Source organism: Aspergillus alliaceus, assembly GCF_009176365.1.
Source record: "Aspergillus alliaceus strain CBS 536.65 unplaced genomic scaffold BDW43scaffold_6, whole genome shotgun sequence".
Taxonomy (NCBI): domain Eukaryota; kingdom Fungi; phylum Ascomycota; class Eurotiomycetes; order Eurotiales; family Aspergillaceae; genus Aspergillus; species Aspergillus alliaceus.
Window position 1 is genome coordinate 580,765 of NW_022474689.1, and position 24,051 is coordinate 604,815.

The window sequence follows — 24,051 nt, forward strand, 5'->3', positions numbered from 1 at the left end:
GATATATCATAATGACAAAAAAAGTGTAGAAATAGAAAAGAGAGGTTCAAACATAACAAGGTATATACGTGAAGCTCATGGTTCATAACCAGAGAAAGCGAAGAAATAACTCTATCAAAGAGAGCAAAAAACTATACAGTACATAAAATCATGTAAGAAGAGCAAAGGGCATACAGAACCCAGATTAGTTTTTTGTTCTCTTGCCCTTCGGGACACGCGCGAGCCAGTAGATGAACACGGCCGCGGCGATATTGAAGACGATGTACGCCCACATGATACCGAAATTGCGCCACCGGTCATCGTAGTAGCTGCTGACCTGAGACAGGAAGGTATCTGTGCTGGAGATCTGGCAGAAGGAGCACGAGCCGGTAGCGTCTTTGTCTTCCAGGTATCCGCCGACCTTACCGATGTAGTCGGACATGTAGTCGCCACAGGTGGTGTTGGGTGGCGCACTTAGGTGCAGGAACTCGACCTCCTCGCAGACAGCGGTGGTACGCCCGACGCCCGTGGAGAGCATTCCTGATACCAGGTATGTGAATGGAGAGAGGCGGTACATGAAGATCCAAAAGCCGGGGAGAGCTTCAGGAGTAGCGAGGACACCGCAGAAGATCAAACACAGGGAGAAAAGCAAGTTAGCGAGATTACCGCCTGTTTCTGCGAGCTCGATACCGGCGATCATCATATGTGCGAAGGTAGATGTGAACAGGAGGAAGGAGAGGATTAGGAGCCACATTAGGGCTCCGCGCTCATGGACAGTATCGGTGGGTTCGGCATTGCGGTAGAGACCAATGGGGTAGTACCAGCAGACGAAGATGATAACGCTCATTAGGGCGTTCCAGGGAAGCTCGACCAGGATGTTAGCTGTCATGAATGCCTGCCATGAGTATGTCTTAGAAGGTCTCTCGCGAGCCTCGTATAAAGCGCGCTGAGTAACAAAGTTAGGCATAATCTGTTGGACAAGGTTACCGAAGATAGTCATCAACATAAAGATACTGAACATCTGGTTTTGAAGACCCTGTTTGCTGTTTTCTGCGTGGAAGAAGGAGAAGCCGATGTAGAGGGCCGTCAGAATGCAAAGTGTTGCCTTGGAGTAGATATAGATTGGTGTCCGCCAGTATTGGGAGAACACACGAAGCAAACACTCATACAATTGAACACTGAAAGGAGCGGCGAATTCGTTGAAGCTGCTTTCATCTGAATGAGAAGGATCAACAGGCTTCTGCGAGAGGGTGGATTTCAGCTCTGCTAGGTGGTTGCGGACGCCTTGACGTTCAGGACTTTCACGCCAAACGGCAGGCCAGTCGATATCACTGTGTGATCCAGGAGCAGCACCGATGACTTCGAGCATCCATTCAGCTGGGTTCGCTGCAACAGGCAGCTTCGGAGCACCATTCCGTTCGAAATAGCTCGCAAGTGTAGATGATCTCTCTCCAATCTCACCGAAGTACACCGTTTTTCCACCTTTAGCTAGGAACAAAAGACGGTCAAAGCGTTGGAAGAGCATTGCTGATGGCTGGTGAATTGTGCAAAGGATGGCTTGGCCATGCTTGGTCAAGGTGTCGATAAGATCAAGAATAGACCACGATGTTTGACTGTCCAGACCGGACGTGGGCTCGTCGAGGAACAGAAGGAGCTGGGGCTTAGCTGCCAATTCAACACCGATAGTGAGACGTTTCCGTTGTTCAACATTCAGACCTATACAATGTTAGGTATGAACATACGATGGGACTGCATGGGAAGCAGAGGATATAAGCCCGGGAAAGGGCGGTCAAAGTTACCTTCACCAGGAACACCGACGACAGCATCAGCGTAAGTTTCCATACCAAGCAGTTTAATGACCTCTTCGACGTAATCGAGCTTCTCCTGGCGGCTGACATGTCCAGGCTGGCGAAGAAGAGCACTAAATCGTAAGGCCTCTCGTACAGTAGTGGTATGAAGGTGAAGATCTTGTTGCTGAACGTAACCCGTCTTTCGCTGGAAAGACTGGTCTCGTATGCGACCATCGACCAGCATCTCACCACTTACTACGCCCATAGTCACACGAGTGGCGAGCACATCCAAAAGCGTTGTTTTACCGGCACCGGACACACCCTATTAGGCAATGTAAGCAACAAAAAAAAGGAAAAGATTGAACGAAGCCGCAGCCAAACGCTTACCATAAGAGCAGTACAAGTACCAGGTTTGACCCATCCATCAACATTATCGAGGATCCGCCGAGGCTCACCCTTGATCTTAATGTCGTAACACACATCCTGCCAGTGGAAAATAGCCTCTTGCCTCTGAATTGCAGCACCTGCGCCGTCACTTGAAACGTCCGTCTTCTCGGCGGCAGACACTTGGTTGCTTGTTTCGACGTCGGTGGTAGCACGAGGATAATGCCCACGGCGGAAAAGCAAAACTTCACCCTTAGACTTAGCCTCCGAGATGTACTCAGTAGCAACCAAATGGGTGATCAAGAAAAACACCATGAACGCAAACATGATGCCCAAGTTCCTCCACTTGTGGCTTTGATAATATTGGAAACTCTGGTGAAGGTAGTCATCGCCCTGGACATATTCAGAGCCGGCCACAGCACCAACTGTAGAGCAAATCTTGTAATCCAAAGAGACACCATCATAGCTTGGGACAATCTCTCCCGGAGAGCATTTAAACGTGCGGTTGTGAAATTCATTGACCATCAAGCTTTCGAATCCATAAGCGATGGGATCAAGGTAATTCATCCATCGCGACCAGCCAAGCATGTTTCGAGTAGGAATAGTGAAACCAGTATAGATAACCAAGCCCAAAATAAGGATAGCGGCAGGCACTAAAGCTTGAGAAAGTGTTCTGGATGACGCGGCGATCGTCCGAAAGAGCATGGACATGGTCAGGGTAGTAATAAATGTAAACAGAAGGAAAACGAAGAATGCACCCGGTTCACGACGAAGATTCGTCATAAAATAGAGGGTCAGGTTGAAAATTATTGCATTCGTGATCTTGTAGGGCATGTCACAAAGCATCGATGCGATGGCTTCGGCGAACGGGTGGTACATTGCATAACGCGCTTGTTTCTCGACAATGGGACGTTGCGCATACAACGTCAAAATCTATGTGGCCAGTATATTAGTATTATCCAAAGCCGAGGAAAATTCCCAGTGCATACCTCGAGCGCACTAGAAAATGCGTTAAGCAGCACGGCAAAGAAAAGTAAGGCACCACGTGAGTAGAAACTTGAGGTATCCTCCTTCAGGTTGTAGAAGACACTTCCGATGATCAACGCCATGATAAGGTTTCCAATCAATTGACTCATAGTCAAACTGGAATCGCCCTTAAGACGTTGAAAACCACGCACCATGCAGAGTCGAACCTGTTCCCAGATGGAGACTGTATAAGGAGATCCCACACGCCTGCAGCAGGGTTAGTATCTAGGAGTATCCCTTGCATCTTGTCAACGAACTTACTGATTCTTCGCCTGCATAGCTCTGCGGGACTCGATGAATTTTTGAACTGATTCTCCGCCTAGAGGGAATTGCTGATTGTACTCCTCAATATCCCTTATCAATTTCGCGTAGGCCTCGCTGTTCTTCCAGGCAGCAGCGAATTCATCAGGTGTTCGTGGTACCTTGCCCTCATAGCCTGGCTTCACGACACGTTCAGAAGGACTGGTAAGAGAAGTGAGGAAATCGGCAGTCGTTTGACGTTCTGGGCATACAAATCCCATGTTGGTGAAGAAATCCTTTGCTTCGTCTGTACGACCAAAGTAAATTTGTCTGCCTTCATACAAGACAGTCACCTTGTCGAACACATCGTACGCGCTCTGAGAAGCCTGATAGATGGCGACCGCGACAGTCGCACCGGCATACTTTGTCATCAAGTTTAGGGTCTTACAGAACTCCAAGGCGTTGGCACTATCCAATCCACGGGTACTGTTATCCCAGCATTGGAGAGGGCTTCCACTGAGAGTAGCCTCTGCGATACTAACACGCTTCCGTTCGCCACCACTGACACCGCGGACGAAGTCGTTGCCAACTTGCGTATTGATAGTATGCGAGAGACCAAGCATGGCCATGACGACGTCACGCATATGCGTAGCATACTGATCCCTTGAGACACCGGGGAAACGATTCCGTGGACAGCGAGCCAGAGCGGCGAACTTGAGCGTGTCACCCACAGATAGCTGCGGAAAGTGAACGTCGGTTTCAGCGTTGTAGATAGCTTCACCCCGGAATTGCTTCCGCATTTGCTTGGCCGGGATACCCTGGTAGTTCAAGTCTGATTTCTCGTCCATGTAGATACCATTCATCTCACCGGCCAGCGTCTTCAGAAAAGTCGAGCAGCCACTTTTAGATTGATTAGCATGTTAAACACTCGTCAGCACTAAGAGCGATAACCCCTTACCTTCCAGGCCGTCCCAACACCACCAACATCTCACCACTCCTCACGAGACCGTCAAAGTCGCGCAGAATCTGGATCTTCTGTTTACCAGTACCAGTAACTGCGCGGAACAGAGCGCCAACTTGGAGAACCGCATTGAACACATCCTTCTGGTAATCCGTCGGGCTACCGTAACCGTGAACGCTGAGATTGCGGAACGAGACGCCGGCTTCGCGTCTTGGGTGTCTTTCCGGATCACGAGAGGTGAGAGCGAGCAGGTTCTTCATCCAGTTCTTTGCTTTGAAGTTCGAGCTGTGAGGGTTCAAGGTGGAATCTTCCTTGGTCTCCACGAACGGATTCTCCGCGTTCTGGCTGAAGGAGAACCTCGTCGATTGGCGAGTCAGCTGTTGCGCCAGGCGAGTGACTTCCGCTTCTGCGATCTGCTCATCGTAATCGTAACCTCCTTTGCCGAGTTTGTCCAAGGCCGTTTCAGACGTATTTGCGCTGTTGGCTTCCTCGAAGATGGTCGGTTGCTCGCCGCTCACCGGCGCTGGGTGTACCTCGCCCTCAACTTCGGCACTTTGAGCGCCGACTGTTCGGGCAGGGTTCATATTAGGATTTATAGTCCCCAAAAGAGACATGGTGGTTAGAAGGTAGGGACGTCCAGTGTCAAGGTAGTATTAAAAGGTACTAAAAGGGGAAAGCAATGAACCATCCGGGGGTATAGGGGGTATAGTAATATTAGTTTATATTAAAGGAATTCATCCATATGTTCTGACAGGTAAGCAGGAACATCGACAAGCCAAAGGGGGAGCATCTAATAATAAAGAATCCTCATGACCTCCCGTATTGATCTTAACGTTTCCTTGTCGACGGTAAACTCCGTAATAGTTTCTTATTTCCATCCCAGACAATAAAAAGAGAAAAAATGAAAAAAATAAGGGCCAGATCAGAGTCTGGGCCACTCATCCAATTTGGCTTCAGCCAATGAGAAGGAGAAAAGGAGAGATGTAAGCGAATCGGGCCCAGAAAAATTAGGCATCCGGACCCATCAAGAATACAGGCCAGCCGATATTTTCTCTCCCGTTGCACACCCCCATACAAATACCCACATCCGGATCATAGGATAAGCGAATCCCGTTCTCGATCAGGTAAGTAACCAAGTATTTTCTGATGTTCAGTTTGAGGCTGACTCACTCTAATCATAATGACTCGTATAGCCATCTTAGTCACCATCATTGACCTGAAACAATTCTACAAGTGCTCGTGTATATGTGGAGTACAACTCATGGCTCATACTCGCATCATCTCCGTACCGATGTTACGCTACGATAGATTACAGTCGAATAGCATTGTCCATGAGTTGTGAAACGAAGATAAAGAACTGACAACTGTTGTTGTTACTCAAGGAAAGAAAAGAAAAGAAAAAGTTTGTACAACACGCTTGAAGCTTCATACATCGGGATTTTGGGACAACATCGTATTCCGCGTATCAGATAAAAAAAGATAACCCCGATAGGAGAGAAAATTCTTCGGAGCAGCGCGAAACGTGACAATAAAGGTTTTCTTGATTTCCCCGAAAGAGTATAGATCTGGCAGGAGGTGGGGCGGGACTGGAGGGATCCGAAATCCGGGTTCTTCGCCTTCTTTACGGTACAGTATCGGGTGCTTCAGATCCGAAACCCTGAGGCGCAAGCGTATCCTGCCCGTATTCTAGCGGCTTTCCTGCACTTGCCCTTTTGGGACGTGCTCGATGACCTAAAGCTGATGTTTCCATCTTATCTGTCTTGAGTCTGCTTGTACACGCATCATGACCACGGAAGCATCTCGGTTGAACGAATAACGTTTGGACAGCTCAGATTCATCCCGAAATCATGAACATTCTTTAGGGTTAGCGGCGAAGACGGTCACGGCGCACATAGATTCTCAACAACGCCCCTGGTGAACATTTTACAAGGCCTGACACAGTCCTCATGGCTTGAACTTTTCTTGGCGTAAGCGTCGAATTTGGGTTAAGGGCCTGAAGACATTTGCAACAGAGTAGTACACACTGCCTTTTACCTAGGTGCCTAATTGATGTTTACCTAATAGGGGCCATTCAAATAGTTACATCGGAAAATAGGCTACTAAATTTGAGCTATGGTATGTCGGGACCTGTCACACCTGGACATTATTATCGATATAGTAGATATATATACACGTCACAATGGCCATAGCGCACCTTCTTGATGAAAAATGAGAAAAGAAATAAAAGATTGACACTAGTGGGATTGATTAGACCGACTCATCTGAAAATCGGCGTAGAAGTCTCGATGGATGATTTCAAGGTCTCCTAAATACTGCGAGAGAATGGGGCTAGTCTTTAGACGAGTTGAACGGCTGTGTTACATAAATAGGCAATTGCCGAAGGACTCTTGAAGAGCAGCTTTTCTCTTCTGGGGGAAGGGATGAGTGAGGGGCACACGGTTAATTAGGCTCGTCCCGCAACTGTCCATGCTTTGCTCCTTGCCCTAGCCCCCTAGCCACCTAGCCACTCCTGTTGTTCACATCCACTGTATCATAACAAGTGTTTTGCCACAGTGACCCGACCATCAGTAAAACCAACAACGAATGTCCCGCCAATGATATTGTTGGTTATACCTTGGCAAGTTAAGACTGTCTGGTTTAACATAGAAATACTTTTTGTTGGTCGTTTGTTTATAGTGAATCAAATATGCGTCCGATCACCTCGTCAATACGGGGGAAAGACGCTAAATGTGATGCTCATTGGCTCGGCACAGCGTGGGGCTCTCAATGGCAAGGCTGCCTTGGCATTTGTTGGCAGAGAGGCTCTAGTGATCTCGAAAGTATCAAAGTTATAAGATACCTAAACTATCGTTCACGCCAGAGTCGTTGGAATGTACATTTAGTTGTCATTTCCATATGAAGGTGTAAATTCTATTCAGTCGATGTATCAAAAGAGGCTTGCACTCCTATAGGCGGAGGAGGAGGAGTAGTAGTAGTCATTTAGGCCCATTGGCCAAAGCCCTCCACTAGCAGCTCTCATTTATTCTTCCATGAACATATTGTCATTACCTCCTTCTCCGTTATGGTAAGAAGGCGTACAGTTGGCCACAGGTGACCGAGCCAGAGCCCCAGCTCGAATATGCATAGCCCAGGCTTCCTCAGCCTCCTGTGTGACTCAATGATAACTTTTGAGTGTTGTGGATTAGCGCGCTTGACGCCCTCTAATATGATGAAAGCAACATTTTGCGCAAAAGTGTCTAGTGAAGCTGTCAAGTTCGGAGAGATTCCAGCCTGGTTGCAGCTAGAGAAGAACATGTTTGGAAAACCGTTACTGATAACACCGTGCAGAGTGGTGGGGCTACGAGACCATCTCTCATCAATGTTTTGACCACCGGTACCGGTGACAGAAACACCACCGCGCTAGTTAGGATTAGCGAATCCGTCTAATTCGAAGCCTATGCTGAAGATCAAAATGTCTAGAGTGGACCTCTTCCCATTCGCCACGACTCCGGGGAAGACATATAGTTGCTTGCTCTATCTCGCCAGCCGGGGAACCAATTGGACTGCCGTTGCGCCAGTACCAATGATGCCAACACGTTTATCTTTTAACTTGCTAAGACTAGGATTCTCTTGGCTGCCTCCCGTCACAGTATAATTCCAGCGCGAGGCAAGGAAGCTCTGCCCTTGAAAGGTATAAAGACCAGGAAGATCAGAGATCTTGGGGCGATTAAGTAGTCCCGGCACGATGATGACAAACTTGGCACGAACCTTCGCCATGACAGACTCGCCACCGGATGAAAGTTGCGTCATCTCCACCATCCATTCGGCAGCATCATCGCTCCATCTACATTGCTGCAGGGATGTACGAAACACTGCCCGGCCCTCAAGAAAACACTGTTTCGCAATGCAATTTGCATACTCCCTGAGCTTTGTCCATGGGCATACTTGTGCTTTATCATGTGCCTAGTCTCTTGTACGGGAGGCATGTAGAAGTAGCTTTCAGTGTCACACCTCAGCCCAGGATACCGGTTCCAGTAGCAAGTGCCTCCGAATCTAGCCGCTGTATCGACAATGACAATGAAGCCAGCATCAAGCAAACGGACGGCGAACAAAAGTCCTCCAAAACTGGCGCCCATGATGATGGTGGTGGATTGTGCCAAATCATCAAGGCGGAGAGAAGGCGTTGATCCATCATTCCAGGGGCCTTTGACGAGTCCGGAGGATCGGGTTTTCATTCGAGTATAGGGATATATACTGCAATTGTCCGTCAGCGCGGCAGCGTTTCTCACGCTCTTCGGTGTAACGTTGTTGGACTCTTTGGACATCGAGTAAACTGATGCTCCCAAGGTTGGTTGATTGCTCCATTTGTATGAAAAGAGATGGGATGTGTTTTCATACTCAGGAGGGTAGTTGGTTTTGTCGGTAAGAGAGCAAAGGTTGGGGGTCGGGTGGTTTACACATGATCGACTCGCGGTGTACTCCAAGACACCTGTCAGTTATGCCGTTAAATTAACTTTTATGGTTTATTACTGTTTCAACGTACCAGTTCGTAAGACTTCCACTGTCGTTTGTGGTCATTATTACCGTACTAAAATTTGACACAGACTAGTGAGACAAGTCTAATTCGCCACAGCCCTAATATGAACAGTACTAATACATCCCATAGGAAGCTCGATGAGACTATGACTCTTGTTCTTCCCCATCACTTTCGTCGTCAATCGGCTCAACAAGAAGGTTACCTCCCCGGCCGATCTTCTCGCGGATGGTCCCCCCAGCACTGACTTCATACACAACCCGGGGCATGGGGGAAACGAGTCGGAACCAGTACTCATGCTCAAACCCATCTGGTTTCTCAACGTCTGTGGGCTTCTCTTGTGACTCTTGCAGAATATCGTAGCACTCAACATATGCATAGAGCTCTTCCAGGTTTGCTTCAGGTGCAAACTTGCGAATGACACGTTCACCCGAAGGCAGTCGAACGCTAACACGGACGGCATCTTTGACCTCCGCGCTCGGTTCGTCAGGAATAGTCTGTGCCCGCCACCGCTTCCACTGCTGAAGATCATGGATCCGCTTCTCCTCCGCTGCTTGGCGTTCCGCCGCCTCTTGATCCTCCCGTTGTCTAGCTGCCTCAGCTTCCCGTCTTTGTCGTGCTCGTTCCCGGTCAATGGCCAAAGAACGCTCATAGGCTGAGTCTTGCTGTTCCCGTATACTGCGGGAAGCCTGTTGCTCCGCCCGAGTGGCCCCAATCCTCTCTAAAGGTTCCTTATTCTGTGAGATTGCGGATCGGAGTTTCTCTACGACCTCTGATGGTGATGTAGTTCCGGATATCCTAGAGACAACGGACATGGCAGTCGAGGATACGCTGGGAGTGTGAACAACAACAGCTGCAAAGGGGAACTTGGTGCACCGGAGAGAGTTTGCGACTTGGTATGCCTCCGAATCCTGCACATTACCTCCCCAAACAATGACGTCGTTCTGTGGGTCATTGACGAAGTCGACCACCTCACGGGATAAAAGAGTATCCCTAACCCAACTGTTTGTATCATCATGCTCGGGGGCCAGAAGGACCACTAGAACAAACTTGAGGTCCTGGTGGGCTTTCTCTAGTGCCATATTGTATCCATTCTCCAGAAAGGGGAGCGGATGGGTCCCATATTCCTCCTCAAACTCTCGAATGAATCTGGCAGCCGTATCTTGAGGCCCCAGTGGCCGGCGTCCATTGGTGTTTCGTCGAGCGCCCTGAAGAGCAGAGCTTGCCGTTGTATTAAACAAGCGGGGAAGAAAAGGAAACAGAGCTCCAAAAAGGCGGAAGGAACTGTACAGTAGCCGGTATAGAAGGTTGAGAGGGGTAAACAGTAAAGCTAATATAAAAGGTGGACGATAAGCCGGTTGTCCTTCTGGCTGGGTAGTTACTCGAGGAGCCGGATCAGCAGCACGTGTAGCCGGAGAGAACCCCGCGGCGAGGTCATCTGTCATGAGATTTTGAGTTTGACGGTTCGGTCGAGGAGAGGGGGTATCGAGAGCTGCGCGAGCTTCTTCGACAGGGTCTGGACCTTCCCCATCAAAGAATTTGGAGATAGCGATCTTCACGTCGTAGACTGTTAGCAACGTTGACCAGTGATTGCTACACAAGACATCGTACCTGTACATTCCATTGTGAACGGCGCAATAAAGGAATAGCCTCAGATGGCTCCTGACCCGTTACAGCGATATAGGTGTCTAGGGCCGACTTTTCATTGTCGGAAAGCTGGGAGATATCAAGCCCCGAGAAGGACATTGTCACTCAATGGCTTGATCCATACAAGGAAAAGGTGCGGCCGCTGTCACAAGAGGCTTCGTCGGGATCCTCGGGGGAAGAGAGAGAGAGAGAGAGAGAGAGAGAGAGAGAGAGAGAGGTGGGAGAGTACTACAAATGGCGTTGAGTGGTTTGTAGTGAATCCGTTTTCTTTGATGAAGTAAAGGCTGGGCAGAGTGAAAGGAATCTAAGGTGTATAAGCCAGAGACACTGGTCGTTGTCGACGGCTAGCTGTCCTCTGAGTTGAGAGCTCCGTCATCGAGATTAGCGGTAGACGCGCGCTTGCTGGTAGCACGTGGTCCGTGCAGCAATCCCGGACTTGGAACACAGACCATCCCATCTTCCCTCTGTTCGACTTTCCCCTCCCCGCGGGCCCTTTTATCCTCATGCCGCCTCGCGAAACCCTCTTCAACCCATCCGTGGCATGAAGGCGGCGTTATGTCCCTAGTCTTCGGGTGGTAACTCATCGGATCATTTTGTTAGATTGTATATTCTTCCGTGTTGAGGGCGGCGCAATTTGGAAAATACAGACGTATCCCCGTCTTTGGCTTCTTGCGATTTGCCCTTTGTTTCAAGGGCGTAACGCAGGTGTCACCCACTGGTTGGATTGAGCTGGAGATTTATTCAGGAGAGGAATGTGGTTTCCTCTAGATATACTCGGTCGTCCGGTCTTCCTTTGTTTTGAGTCAATGGATATCGTCTTACGTTAATCCCCACCGAATCGTGGATTGAGATAAATGGCTTCTGCAGGGAAGCCTGTCCTGGATGACTCCCGCCGGGCGACGGGATCTCCAAAAATGAAGGCCCGAGGTTAGTTTGGCATGACTTTAGATCTCTACTATGGGGAATTTGATTGACCTGACATATTCTGTTTTGTTGTTTCTGGTAGAAAATGCGAAAGATACCCTGTGTCGAAATGTGACCATCTACGGTCGATGTCGATATGAAGATAAAGGTGCTGCGACAGTCCCTAGCCCATTGCCACGTATCTATCTTATCATTACGAACCTCATCTGACCTTGACATTTATTACCGAAGGATGCGCCTTCAATCATGATCCGCATAAAGTCAATTCAGCATATCAATCGGACAGGTTGGCCCACCCGAAAAAGCGAACTGCAAATCAGCTCGAAAGTGTAGTGACAATGACTTACGTGGATTGTACCAGTAGCAACAACAGTAAAAGACGATTGAACGTCGATTCCCCGAGCTTTACCCCCTCTCTACTCTCTTCCAACGGCTCTTCGCCGACTACAGCATCAGTTACCGCAAGGAAAGCAACAACAATATCCCCCAAAGCTGCCAACGCAGCTCCCTTCCAACCAAGAACTATAACTTCACGTACGTACGATGACTCCTGGCCCTGACATAGCAGTTCATCATTGCCTACTGACCTACAGCAGGATCCAACTCCAGCACGCCTTCCGGTCGTGCTGAAACCATGACCCCGGACTGGTCTGTGGCTGAAGTACAGGAATTCGTGCCTCAGGGTTTCGATACCACGCACATGGTAAGACTGCGCCTTCCCGGAAACAAACAAACTTTCCTGCAATTCACTGTTTTGCCTAATATTTAATCCAACTTACAATCCCACTTCCATTTTCCCTGTTCCTCAACATTTCCGCGGATGCTTCCAAGATGCAGGGCTCTTGGACAGGCTACGGCTATATGCCTTCTCCCCTTTACATGTCCCCCGTTTGTTCTCATTACACAATCCCCTCTACGGTCCATTCTCGTCATACCTCGACTAATGCATCTTTCCAGGCCTCTCTCCAAGGGAATGGCAACGGTGGCGTTCCCTCGACTAGCCCGTTTGATCCTTTTGTGACAGCCTCGAACCCTCTTTCTGCGGCGAGTGCTGTCGGTCCGGTCCAGGCAAATCCTTTCGCACATGATACTGCGGCGGCTGCTGCGGCTCTGAGCGGTGCTGCCTTTTTCGCTGGACAGTCTGGCTTCCAACAACCGGTAGGTCCTGACAGTGGTGATGTTATGGCCTTGTCTTACCTTAATTTACTATTGCAGGTCCAATACCATTTGTATGCTCCGATCGGTCCTCATAGCCAAAATACTCTAGGTTACCAGCGGAACGCTCATGACCTTTTTCTTCCCAATGACTTCCGGGAGGAACTGCAAAAGAAAGCCGCAGCTACGCTTCAGACCTTGCCCAGTATGTTACACTTTAATTCAATGACTATATTCAATGGAGCTGACTGTAAGCTAGACACCCAACTACCGGCTCAAGTCGACTACTTCCATTCTCTCGTCCCACTAGACTTAAATCACCAGAAGAACGCAACCATATTTGGCTTCCCCAGTTGGGTATACAAAGCGCAATCCAGCAAAGATGGTAGTTTCTATGCTCTTCGAAGACTAGAAGGTAACCCCCCCTTTTCCTCTGCAGTCTTGGAATGCCAACAACTGACTCGCTCCGTAAGGGTTTCGTTTAACAAATGAGAAAGCGATCCGATCTGTCCAAGCCTGGAAGCGAGTTTGTAGCGGGAGCGTGGTAACTGTCCACGATGCTTTCACCAGCAGGAGCTTCCAGGACAGCTCCCTTATCTTCGTCACCGATTACCACCCACTCTCCAAAACACTAGCTGAACAACACTTGGGTGCTGGAAATAGGTTCCAAGGTCGGCATAGTACACACATTTCCGAACAGGTACTGTGGGGCTATATGACCCAAATTGCAAATGGCCTCAAAGCCATCCATAGCAACGGGCTTGCTGCAAGGGTACTTGATGCTAGTAAAGTACTCCTCACTGGCAGGAATCGCATTCGCCTGAACGCCTGTGCTGTCATGGATGTGGTCCAGTACGATACTCAACGGACGATTGCGGACCTCCAGCGTCAAGATCTAGTCAATTTCGGACAACTCATCGTTACTTTGGGTGCCAATACGCCCACCGTCATGCACAACGCCACAAAAGCTATGGAGCATTTCACCCGTGCCTACAGTCCGCAACTTAAGAACTCGGTGTTCTGGTTGCTCAATGGACTGCAAAAGGATCAAGACCGGAATATTGACATATTTATTACTGGCATTTCTTCTCAGTTAATGTCAACGTTTGACTCGGCTCTTCATATGGACGATGAACTAACATCAGACTTGAGCCGAGAGCTTGAGAATGGCCGTTTGGTACGCCTGGTGACCAAGTTGAATTTCATCAACGAACGGCCGGAGTATGAGCACGATCGGCAGTGGTCGGAGAACGGGGAACGATACTTCCTCAAGATGTTCCGCGACTACGTCTTTCACCAAGTTGACGCTCAAGGTGACCCAGTAGTTGACCTAGGTCATGTGCTTTCATGTCTGAATAAGCTAGATGCGGGAACCGATGAGAAAATCACCTTGGTGAGTCGGGATGAACAGAGTTGCTTTGTCGTTAGCTACAAGGACATCAAGAAAGCACTGGAGTCGTCATTTCAGGCGCTCCTAAAACCAGCCAGAAGGCTTCATTAAGCAGCATTATGGGCCCTGCATGGGGCCAATTCCACGACGGGTACTTTCCCTTTGAGGAGAGACCACATATATATGCGGACGGAACTGGGTTGAGAAGATCCCTCGTACGAGAAGATCTGGCGATGTCTTTTGCACATGGTATTTATTTTGGAGGTTACATCTTTAGAAATCTGCTCTCAGAAGACTCAGTCTTACGACCGGCTCACATCTGCTTTATTGGTCCGGAAAGCTGGAATCATACATCTAAGTTGATTTATGGACACCCCGGCAACGGATGTTTGCGTTGCTTTGAAAATACGATTGCCGTTGATATACGAACAAAGATAACAGATTACAGAAATATCATGTTTACTGGTTTCTTCACTGTTATCCTATGCTGTAGAGACTCCAGTAGATCAGGTAGCACACAAGTACTGTACTTTCCACGTCAATCCAAGCGGACAGACCCCTATAATTCAAACCCATGAGTCCACAACTCACTTCCCTCATCCTCATCCTCATCCTCATCAACCTTCACCCACTCCGCAAGCCGACTCTTCAAATCCTCCACTGACAACTCATCCTCCTCCTCCCACTCCTCCACAGCATCCACCACTCTTTTCGGCGGAATCAACACCCGATCCACAATATGTACATTCCCATCCTCCGCCAACGCATCCGCAAACCCCACCTTCTGAACCCCATTCACCTTCAACGAAGCATACGGCCCAAACCTCACCACATCAACCCCCACCATCCGATCCCCCAACAACGTCGGCAAATCCAAATGCTTAACCCCCTTCACCCCAAACGGCTTAATCTCCCCCTTCTCCGTATAAATAACATCTGAGTAAAGCGTCCGCCCCGGAACAACATGGTACTGGAGGAGCGTGCGGAGATATTTCTCCCCGACGGGAGAGAAAAGAAACGCGTTGATCTTGAACCCTAGTCTCTGGAATGCGGTGTTGGAGGGGGCGAAGACTGTTAGGCCTTTGCTTTTGGAGTCGGTGGTGAGGAATGAGGATAGGCCTGTTTTGAGGAGGCCGAGGTTGAAGGTGCTGAATTGGGTGGGGACGATGTCGAGGAGGGTTTGCGTGCTTGGTGGTGGGAGGAGGGGGGCGGATATGGCGTGGATTAGGCCGTTTGTTCCGGCCTGAGACTGTATGGTTAGTTTTTGGGGTTGATTAGAGGTGTAGGTGGAAGTGGGTTGGGTTGGGTTGACTTACGATGTCGGGGGCTACGATGTGGCTGTAGAAGTTTAGGGTTAGGCCTCTCCAGCCGACTCTTGCTGCTAGTCTTTGCGGGAGATTGGTGCCTAGGGATGGGTCTTGCAGGAGGGTGGGTAGGGTGTGCGTGTGGAAGATGCTGGAGGTGTCGTGGAGGCCTGGGACGAGATGGTATTTGATCACGGCGCGGATGAGTTCCTTAGAAGGTTTGTGGTCTGGGTGGTGGCGGATTTGTTTGAAGGCATCGTCTGTTGGGGCGAAGAGGGTGTGGTTTGTGTTTGTGGAGTTGAGGAGGTGGGTTAGTTCTTCGTCGTCTTTGATTAGTTTTGCTAGGATGGTTGTGTATTTGCTTTCTGTGATGAGTTCGTAGATAGTCTTGTCGGAGGGTGGGTGGTGCGGGGGTCGTAAATGAGGGAGATCAGCGATGTCCTCTGGGAGGCATTCTTCGTCATCGTCGAATGGGTTGTTGAAGTAGGAATCTGCGATAGTGTGGAGTGTATCGAGGTAGCTGAGAGTGTCGTCTAGGGTTTCTTCGATGTCCGATGCGGTGTCATAGACTGCTGTCGGGATATCGTCGAAGTCTGCGTTTTCATTTATATCTCCATCGACAACTTCCAGGTCATGTAGGGTTTGTCGGTAGTTGGGGATGACAAAGGCCGTGGTGAGGGAGGAAGTCACTGCCACCAACCAGAAAGGGACCTTCATAGTATTTCTATTCAGTATCAATTCGTTTGTAAGGGCTTGGGATTAACAGGATAAAGAAGAGGTGACAGAACAAGTAGCTGACATAGGGGTCCTGAGTTCAATTTATACTGAACTATGAACTTCCACCAGAGGTTTTAAGACTTTCCAGCGAAGCCGGTAGATCAGATATCATATCAAGCTGTCTAATCTGCGACAATCTAGACCTTCGTATCCGTATTCGTGCCCGGATCAGCGATTAGCTCTTTTACTATGATGTCACGGGTTTTGTCACGCCATGTGGAGGATCATCTTCGTAATTGAAGAGTGGAAGAACTACGCCATTGAACAGTACCCATTAGGCTCATGACTCGTGATTCATTATTTTTTTTTATTTCGAAACTAGATCGTGCATAAGGTCTCCTTGTGCAATGCATGACATCATGCATTTGCTTTCTTCCGACGTCTTGTTTAAGATGCGCCATTAACAACCACCGCAGAGCATATACTCGACCTAATAGTCCAAGATTGTACACCATAGTACATATTGTCTTGGTGGTGATAGACAGAGACTTGCCAGGCGATAAGACGGCAGGTCAAGATAATAGAGGGTTGGGTAGAATTAGGCAGATTGATATCGAGAATAAATTTTGCGGCTGCTGTGGTAGATATCTGGTAATCAGAATAGACTTGTCTTCATTTCCTCAAAGACTAGTACTGCAAGACTTGGGGGGGGGGATAAATGCCCAGTCTTCTCTTCGGATGGGGTTTCGTTTACTCCTCCGCTTGTACGAAGGGGTTGGCAATCTCCTCGCTGCCGTCGGCAGGAGAGATGAGCACAATGATAGTGCCACGAGCAACGATCAAACCAAGAGAACGAGTGTTTTCATTGCCCTCATCATCTGTTTACGGTATGTTAGAGAAAAGAACAGAGACGCTAGATCACTAGTAAGGTTTCCTACCGCGCATAGACTCTTTGACATCGTCGAGGACCAGGTTCATGAGCTGGTCAAATCCCTTCAGCACGCCGATGACTGCGGACTGGTCAGTGGATCCGGGGGAGTTTTAAAAAAATAGAAACGAGTATGACAGAAGTGGACCTACCCTCTCTGCCACCATTGAACTTTACCCGAACCTCCTTATCCATGTACTTGCTGAGGTCGAGGATGTTTTCCTTTTTGGGCTTCTCCTGCTGCTGCGCACCGCCACTGGCACCGCCACTTTTAGCATGACCGCCACGGCCGCCAGACCTGTCGTAACCTCCGCCGCGGCCGCGACCTCCACGGAACGATCCTCGTTCGGACATGCTTGGCTGGAACAAGGTGTGGATTTCTTTTTCTTTCTTTTTATTTGTTGTTTATTTCCTCGGTTATATTATAGAGAGGGGAAAGTCAAGAGAGGGGGAACAGATGAGGGGGAATTGTCTAGAATTGCAGTGGATGCGTGAGTGACCAGATCCCACTTTGGACTGGTTGGTCCGCCAAATTGCAGGATAGGAATGGGGTGGAAGGGGAAAGGGGACCAGTGTATGAGGGATTTTTGAGGGAGGGGCTGAAATCAGTCAGCGGCGTTAAGCAACAAATCTGCTGTGCCTCTCAGGTTAAGAATAATAATAGCAGCAGTTCGTTTGGAGAGGTAAGGTAACGGTGAAGGGAAAGAATGAATCTTAGGTAAGTCACGGGAACGGACCTTCTACCGCAACAGAGAAAAAAAAAATTTCTCTGATAACACAAAATACTACGCGTCACACGGCCGATGATGACCATACCAAACCCCCCGTCCCATACTAGCGTGTATGATATCCAGTCCACATGGGGGATAAGAGCTCAGTGGAGTGGACGGCCAGCGTCGGACTTTACCCAATGGAGGTTGAGCTTAGGCAGCACCCTTACGGGCGGAGCGGCAAATTGGGTTTGGTCTCGGAGAAGGGGGAGCCGTATCTATGTATGTATGATACAGCGCCATTATCCTCCGTTTGGTGTTCGTGCTCCTCGGAGTAACAACACCTCGAACCAGACAAGAACAGGGTTTTCTTTTAACCTGGAATTGCGGATTTACTTGGAACTTAGGTTGTCATGATCGTACCGATTGGCTTGTCATGCAAGGGGTTTCACACCAGGTCCCCTGGTATCTCTCGTTCTCTAGGTACCTGATATGGATTGATGCAATCAGGAGTGGTAATAACATGAGCAAGACCAATCTCCATCAAACTTCGGGGAAATAGCGGTATATCTTTCTCGACACTGAATATTTTTGTTAAAATATATATATATATATATAAAAAGACTCTAATAACATTGTCCGTTAATAGATCGAAAGGAATTTCCCTCTATAATGGTAATGTATTTTTATCTGTTCAAGCAAAAGAGAAAGGGATAAAGTAAAGAAGCCTCACATTTGTTCGACTTGTAAGATAAATTCTCAGTTCAAACGGGTATTATTCGTGACGGGTCAAGTTCCGAGCTCCCGGACCACACCGAATGGCCAGCGGAAGAGACCGGCGGGACTCCGCCCTCTACGTGCTCGATTGCCTAAGGTACCCTTGACGGCGTGGCTAAGAAGAATCGGGTTTAGTCAATCTTTCAGGATCGTCCAATCTTGTGGTCCATCCATTCCAGCCATTCATTCATGTCCACCTTACGGGAGGGGAGGAATAGTTAGTAGAGCATCGTTCCGCTCATCACAACCACTCAGTCTCATTGGGTCTCCTCCCAACTATCGTCTCACTGGATGAGGCTTTATCTCATCCCCAGTCAGGAGTGATTGGATTGAATGACAATACCCGGTCATACCTAATGATAGCAGAATGGATTGAACTGCTTAAATCTAGGAGAGAACCTAACCAACCCCAACGGCTGTTCCGTTCCGTCCGCCTTGGTTTTTTTTTTTTTTTTTTTTTTCTCTTTTTGCTTTTTTTCTTTTTGTCTCTTCGATCCCTCTCTCATCTTCCCCAAATGTTCCCTCCCCCCCGTGTGAGCAACCGTTTCCTCAGTGTCCGCTCTCCCCTTTCCCTCCCAATATATCTCTCCTTCCTTCTTCCCTCCTCTCTTCTTCCCACGTCCTGGTGCGCATATCCGTGACTGTTCACCTCATTCATTCAGTTCTTTTCTTTTGGTGTTATTTTCCGTCGAGCCTTAACGAACCCCAGATCCGTTGGGGTAGTTACATCTTTGCCATTACCTAACTTGAACCCGCGCGAGTGGCTGAACCTCAACCCGCATTCTGGAGCCTGAGTCCTCCGCCATCGGCCACACATCCTTAGCCCACGCTCCCGTTACTCGATCGCCCTGGAATCTTTTAATAATTTACCTTTGCGCTGTCTGACACCATCTTTTCGCGAGACTCTATCCTTGCCGTTTTCTTTTCTTTTTTTCTTCTTATTGTATTTATCTCCTCCACCTTGTGACTTGTGCGCCTCCCCGGCTCACTTCCTCATCCGCACGCCATGGAGTCCAGATTAGCGACGGCAGAGCCGTCCAGCAAACGACCTCGATCGCCGTCCGGCGATTTCCCTCCCATCGCATCCAAAGTTCCCAAGACGCACTCGAATCACCTACAAATCAATTACCTGGCGCGTCAGTATCCGGATAATCTCCCCCTAGTCTCCATCGAAGATACGATGCCAGCCATTATACACCTAATAGGGGAATATGACGGTGTTCTACATCGTCACGAAAGCATTGCCGGAAATTTAGGCGCATGCCCTTTGGGGCCGATCCTGATCAAGCGCTTTGAGCGCCTCTTCGATGGACCTCCCCGCGTACTCAAGTCACATGGCAAAGACTCTCCGAACATCACCTGGCTGGATGTTGTGGAGTTCGCCAAAAGCAAGCCTGAGCAGTTCAATCTGGAGAAGTCCCGCAATGGTGTGCGAGTCTGTCAATTCTACACAAAGCAGTGCCGGGTGGAGATCAGCGAAGAGGACTTCGTGCTCATCGCATCTGGAATGCCGCAGAAAATGATCCCCCCGCAACCGATTATCGAGGATGAAGAGAAGGAATTGGGCGCATTAGAGATTCTAGAGAAGAACCTCCAACAAATCATCCAGGTCGCTGACCAAGGTGAGTACCCCGCCCCCTTCCAAATCTATGCATATGTAGACCAGCACTAATACCCTTGCGTCTCCTAGTGTCTGCGCGAGCAAGACAGCTCAATCATCGTCTCAAGAATCGCAGGACAGCTATTGTCACCCGCCGCGAGAATGATCTGTCTCTCCATTCGCAATCACAACAACAACAGCAACAGCAACAGAAACGCTCGATCAGTCCTGCTTGGCGCGATGCCAACAGCAACCAACACCCACTGAACGGCAGCAGCCACTCGAACACCCAGTCTCCCTCGACCGGCTTCGTTGCGGTCAATACCGGCCGACCCGGCGGGGAACCCACAGCGGAAGATAATCCGCTTTCGTCACAATTCATGTTCTCGCATTCCAATACAGATAATGTCACCATCATTAATGGGACGTCCATCAAAGGCGCATCTCCGACAACGCGCGCGGAGCTGATGAAGAAGTTTTTCACCACGCAAGACCGACAGACACGCGGCTATGAAGAGGGGACTGGATCTCAAAACCGACAGTCGTCCCGGCCACGACCGCGGGCATCGGATACGACAGAATACAATATGTACACCCCGGCCCCTGCCACGGTCGCCATCCCCAACACTCCGTCATCGCTACTTCCTCCGCCCAAGTCCCACCACCACGAAAAGGATGACGGCGGTCCATTCAAGATGGAGATGGTTGCTCGCATGGAGGAGCTGGCACGCGGGGAGCGCATATTACCTCCTTGTGATCGCTGTCGTCGGCTCCACATGGATTGCTTGAAGAACCTTACGGCATGCATGGGTTGTACGAAAAAGCACGCCAAGTGTTCGTGGAAGGACGTAAAAGCGGAGGAACTGCAAGAGCTCCGGCCCGACCAATCTGCGCGAGAGCGACCAGAGGATTCGACCCCGAAAGAACCATTACCGGCGACCACGGTGCCGGCACCGATAGCGCCATCGGCGCCATCCGTATCTTCTTCTGCACCTACACCCCCTTCAGCCGCTATAGCGCCCGAAGTTGATCGTCGTGGAGAGTTGTCGGAGTACAACGTGCGCAGAGAGTCCGCCCCGACCGCGGGTCCCATACACAGTACTCCACTAGGAAAGGAACCATCACCCCGACGGGCAATGAGTGAGATTCGAGGAAGCTCCTTGATCCATGACAGGCACACTGGTATCAACCGCAACGCCAATCCGGTCGCAGAGGATGATGACCCAGACGCCAACCAGCGGTTAATGCAGGCGATCCTCGACACGGTCGACCACCATGCACGGGCGGCTGCCGCAGCGAAAGAGGGCGGACAACCAATGTCTGACCGAGAACACGAGCAAGAACGAGAGCGAGACCGCAAAATGGTGAAAGCTTAGTTTCTTCTTTTTTGTTTTCGTGTTTTGCCTCCTTGCTTTTCGTGGGAAGTTCATGCAATGGAGCATGGGTTGGGGGGTTTGACAAGGGTGTTCCTCTACTGAATGCATGATTTGTACTCGTTTAGCGTTTTAGCGGATATCCCAGTAGTTTAGGTACTCTCTTGTTTGCTCTCTTGTCAGACATATTGCATATATGAACAGATTGGCATGTTTCCCCGGGTCCGGTTTCAGGGCAACCACAGCATTTACTATATAATAAACATATAAGGACAAGAACCTTTGGCAGCCATTTGGCTCAAACTGACCTATGTCCTCTTACAACTATATAGATCTAATCAATGAATCATCCCTATCCAACAACAACACACCCCTTCAACAACAACCTCCACCAAACACTTCTTAACATGCAACACCACAAGCCCCAAAACCAACCCATTAAATAGCTTCCGACTCCCCCAAACCCCCCTCACCCCTAAAGGAACCCTCCATCCCCCCCGCCCCAACACCTCCGCCACCGTAGCGAACTGTTTTCCTGCGGAAACTTTGCGACTTTCCCTTTCCGGAATGGGTCTAGCTCAGGGTCGCTTTTTGCTCAGTGATTGATCCCGGAGCGTGGGGCAAGGCAGAAGTGTCGGCCCCAGGAAGAATGTTCGTCAAGCAAACAAGTGGCCAATCAGGGGCGGGCATTATAGCTATATGTGGCCCTTGACCTAATATAAGCACTGCAGGCTTTGCCAGATATAAGAAAACTATAATCTGCTAATAATTAGAGGAATCTCTTGGATAATCTCTTGAGGCTTAACGCCTTGATCAGCTCTGATGCTTTTAATATTAACTAATTCATTCCCTTACTGAGGGTTGTTTTAAACTAAGGACCAGATGACCTCATCTGGGAGAAGCTATACGCCACTCTTTGTGAATCTATGCCCCTACCCAAATCTCTACCTTTCCTGGATACGCCATATTTGTATACGGCAAGCAGTATCGTGAACTTATCTAAGTATTGGAAATATATAGATGCCGTACTGAAGGAGGAACTGGGATCTATCTTTATAAATATCCCAAATTTTTATGAGGTCCTCTTCTTCAAAGGGGTTGACAGGTTTAAGACTATAAAGACTACTATAATAGAGCGATGTCAGGAAAGCGACAATCCATTATATTATGAGGGAACTGGATGGCAAGATTGGCCTGCGAGCACACAGGAGAAGGAAGTCTTCTCTTAGATAACTGGAAAGATCAACTTGTTTTAAAGCTTTATAATAGAAGGTAATCCTCACTTATCTTTATATAGGACAGTTTTAACCTAGCCCTCCCAATTCTTACAGGGGTCTACAGCAAGTCAAAAGCTAGATATTGCCATTATTGGCAAGTCGAAAACCGCTCCCTGCCATATATCTCATTGGTCTCGTATCTTAATGCCGGGTGAATTAAAGAGCAACCCTGAACTTGATACAGCGTCAAGGACAAGGCGTGATTAGGCAAATATGTGCGCGAAGTATTCACTGCACAAGACACCCGCTGATTCCCTAAGTAAAAATAGTGGAACGCCTGATATTTAAAGTCAGGTGCATTGCTGTGTGATTATCCAAGACTATGGCAAGCTGCTCTACAAAGCTAGCTCTCTTGTTGTAATGTTAGATGTCTTGCTCGGTTGCTTACAAGGCCACCATGACCTGTATATCAAAACAGGGATTTTACAAGTTGATATATCTACCGAAACCTTATGATGAATGAAAATAACAGCCATTCCCGGTCTGCATTTCTTATCGATTTGGACCTCGCAATCCGTGAGAAGAGAGACCAGGATCTTATTCCTTCTGCACCAGCTGCAAGTTTGGGGCCTACAGTGGCGACATTTGAATATGTGTCGGGCAAATAACGGGAACATACACCGTACCTCGCATCGATAGAGATCACGTATGTACTTCCATCCATCATGCCCGCATCGTAGTTCTCTCTGAGATCATAGGGAAAGTGCTTTCCTTGGTTTTGGATTCCAGTAACTACTGTGCTTAGTTTCCCTATGTCCTGACTGTTATCGTTAGGACAGCTAGTTAAGGAAAGCTGAAAGCATATGTCGCCTGGACTTCAATAAATCCACAAATCCCGCGGGAGTCTTGAGGGTCATTTTCATTGAACACTATAGTTAACGATATGCACTATCTTTCCTATTTTAGACTGAGTAGTTTGATGGCTGACTGTTGTGCTATCCTAAGCATGCGTACGCTCTAGAGACAACGGGCTAAAGTAGACTTCTGCTCAACCAGTAGGTCAGGTCCAGTTTGGCTTTTGGAATGAATTAGTAAAGGCGACTTGCCCTCTAGGAACAGTCGGTCTGAATGAACATTCAAGTCCTTAGCTAGTGAACAGCTAGGCAAGTAAAGAAAGAGGCTCTTGGGGGCTTGCATTGCGCCTTCAGCCGTGAGGTCCAAAACGACACGCACTGAAATGTCCAGTATGTAGAACGGTCTAATATAACTCGTTGCCAAGATAGGGGATTGTCACCTTGCCCCAGCATGTCTCAACCTCTCCGCTACCCCAACATGGCCTCCCTCAACTGCTGCTTGGAGTGCTGTTCGTCCACCATAACTAGTACCAGGTGCATTAACATCAGCCTTTGCTGCTAG

The 24,051-nt window shown here is 48.8% G+C and overlaps 9 protein-coding genes across 9 annotated transcripts in view; 2 read left to right on the forward strand and 7 right to left on the reverse strand.

Moving 5' to 3' along the window:
* Window positions 1-184: 184 nt before the first annotated feature.
* Window positions 185-4,994, reverse strand: BDW43DRAFT_307546 (pleiotropic drug resistance family ABC transporter; the record flags this gene model as incomplete). The annotated part of the gene is made up of 6 exons (XM_032046264.1): window positions 185-1,695; window positions 1,779-2,091; window positions 2,157-3,086; window positions 3,143-3,386; window positions 3,441-4,319; window positions 4,378-4,994. The coding sequence occupies 6 exons, from the start codon at window positions 4,992-4,994 to the stop codon at window positions 185-187; spliced, it is 4,494 nt and encodes a 1,497-aa protein (XP_031904109.1).
* Window positions 4,995-7,399: 2,405 nt separating this feature from the next.
* Window positions 7,400-8,684, reverse strand: BDW43DRAFT_307547 (uncharacterized protein; the record flags this gene model as incomplete). The annotated part of the gene is made up of 4 exons (XM_032046265.1): window positions 7,400-7,525; window positions 7,600-7,779; window positions 7,915-8,203; window positions 8,305-8,684. 4 exons carry the CDS (start codon window positions 8,682-8,684, stop codon window positions 7,400-7,402), a joined length of 975 nt encoding a protein of 324 aa, XP_031904110.1.
* Window positions 8,685-8,829: 145 nt separating this feature from the next.
* On the reverse strand, window positions 8,830-10,858 carry BDW43DRAFT_203402 (clathrin-mediated endocytosis regulator UBX3). The gene is made up of 3 exons (XM_032039169.1): window positions 10,505-10,858; window positions 8,903-10,446; window positions 8,830-8,837 (listed from the first exon to the last, which is right to left on the reverse strand). The coding sequence occupies exons 1-2, from the start codon at window positions 10,637-10,639 to the stop codon at window positions 9,040-9,042; spliced, it is 1,542 nt and encodes a 513-aa protein (XP_031904111.1). The 5' UTR covers window positions 10,640-10,858; the 3' UTR covers window positions 8,830-8,837; window positions 8,903-9,039.
* A 536-nt stretch (window positions 10,859-11,394) lies between these two features.
* Window positions 11,395-14,120, forward strand: BDW43DRAFT_297645 (PAN-complex poly(A)-binding subunit PAN3; the record flags this gene model as incomplete). The annotated part of the gene is made up of 9 exons (XM_032044430.1): window positions 11,395-11,467; window positions 11,547-11,612; window positions 11,696-11,750; window positions 11,838-11,998; window positions 12,061-12,167; window positions 12,422-12,622; window positions 12,680-12,824; window positions 12,879-13,034; window positions 13,093-14,120. The coding sequence occupies 9 exons, from the start codon at window positions 11,395-11,397 to the stop codon at window positions 14,118-14,120; spliced, it is 1,992 nt and encodes a 663-aa protein (XP_031904112.1).
* Window positions 14,121-14,344: 224 nt separating this feature from the next.
* BDW43DRAFT_203472 (fasciclin domain-containing protein) lies at window positions 14,345-16,370 on the reverse strand. Its single transcript, XM_032039170.1, has 2 exons — window positions 15,326-16,370; window positions 14,345-15,252 (listed from the first exon to the last, which is right to left on the reverse strand). The coding sequence occupies exons 1-2, from the start codon at window positions 16,028-16,030 to the stop codon at window positions 14,569-14,571; spliced, it is 1,389 nt and encodes a 462-aa protein (XP_031904113.1). The 5' UTR covers window positions 16,031-16,370; the 3' UTR covers window positions 14,345-14,568.
* Window positions 16,371-16,780: 410 nt separating this feature from the next.
* On the reverse strand, window positions 16,781-17,312 carry BDW43DRAFT_307551 (putative small nuclear ribonucleoprotein (LSM7); the record flags this gene model as incomplete). The annotated part of the gene is made up of 3 exons (XM_032046266.1): window positions 16,781-16,908; window positions 16,969-17,040; window positions 17,111-17,312. 3 exons carry the CDS (start codon window positions 17,310-17,312, stop codon window positions 16,781-16,783), a joined length of 402 nt encoding a protein of 133 aa, XP_031904114.1.
* A 1,572-nt stretch (window positions 17,313-18,884) lies between these two features.
* BDW43DRAFT_265089 (Zn(II)2Cys6 transcription factor domain-containing protein) lies at window positions 18,885-22,091 on the forward strand. The gene is made up of 2 exons (XM_032040742.1): window positions 18,885-20,067; window positions 20,136-22,091. The coding sequence occupies exons 1-2, from the start codon at window positions 19,452-19,454 to the stop codon at window positions 21,419-21,421; spliced, it is 1,902 nt and encodes a 633-aa protein (XP_031904115.1). The 5' UTR covers window positions 18,885-19,451; the 3' UTR covers window positions 21,422-22,091.
* An 801-nt stretch (window positions 22,092-22,892) lies between these two features.
* Window positions 22,893-23,711, reverse strand: BDW43DRAFT_265090 (uncharacterized protein). The gene has a single exon (XM_032040743.1). The coding sequence runs from the start codon at window positions 23,310-23,312 to the stop codon at window positions 23,031-23,033; it is 282 nt and encodes a 93-aa protein (XP_031904116.1). The 5' UTR covers window positions 23,313-23,711; the 3' UTR covers window positions 22,893-23,030.
* A 10-nt stretch (window positions 23,712-23,721) lies between these two features.
* The window catches only part of BDW43DRAFT_203558 (uncharacterized protein), a 4,648-nt gene continuing 4,318 nt past the window's right edge, over window positions 23,722-24,051 (reverse strand). The window contains exon 3 of the mRNA XM_032039171.1: window positions 23,722-24,039. Within this exon, the coding sequence (XP_031904117.1) occupies window positions 23,926-24,039 (114 nt within the window). The 3' untranslated portion in view covers window positions 23,722-23,925. The remainder of the gene's footprint in view (window positions 24,040-24,051) is intronic.

What these genes read in the sequence shown, in the direction of transcription:
- BDW43DRAFT_203402 (XM_032039169.1), bottom strand. Translation starts at nt 10,639, where the DNA reads ATGTCCTTCTCGGGGCTTGATATCTCCCAGCTTTCCGACAATGAAAAG. An exon ending in GTTCACAATGGAATGTACAG is followed by an intron (nt 10,447 to 10,504) that starts GTACGATGTCTT and finishes TACGACGTGAAG; the next exon opens with ATCGCTATCTCCAAATTCTT.
- BDW43DRAFT_265089 (XM_032040742.1), top strand. Translation starts at nt 19,452, where the DNA reads ATGGAGTCCAGATTAGCGACGGCAGAGCCGTCCAGCAAACGACCTCGA. An exon ending in CATCCAGGTCGCTGACCAAG is followed by an intron (nt 20,068 to 20,135) that starts GTGAGTACCCCG and finishes TGCGTCTCCTAG; the next exon opens with TGTCTGCGCGAGCAAGACAG.
- BDW43DRAFT_203472 (XM_032039170.1), bottom strand. Translation starts at nt 16,030, where the DNA reads ATGAAGGTCCCTTTCTGGTTGGTGGCAGTGACTTCCTCCCTCACCACG. An exon ending in ACATCGTAGCCCCCGACATC is followed by an intron (nt 15,253 to 15,325) that starts GTAAGTCAACCC and finishes ATACAGTCTCAG; the next exon opens with GCCGGAACAAACGGCCTAAT.
- BDW43DRAFT_265090 (XM_032040743.1), bottom strand. Translation starts at nt 23,312, where the DNA reads ATGTTCCCGTTATTTGCCCGACACATATTCAAATGTCGCCACTGTAGG.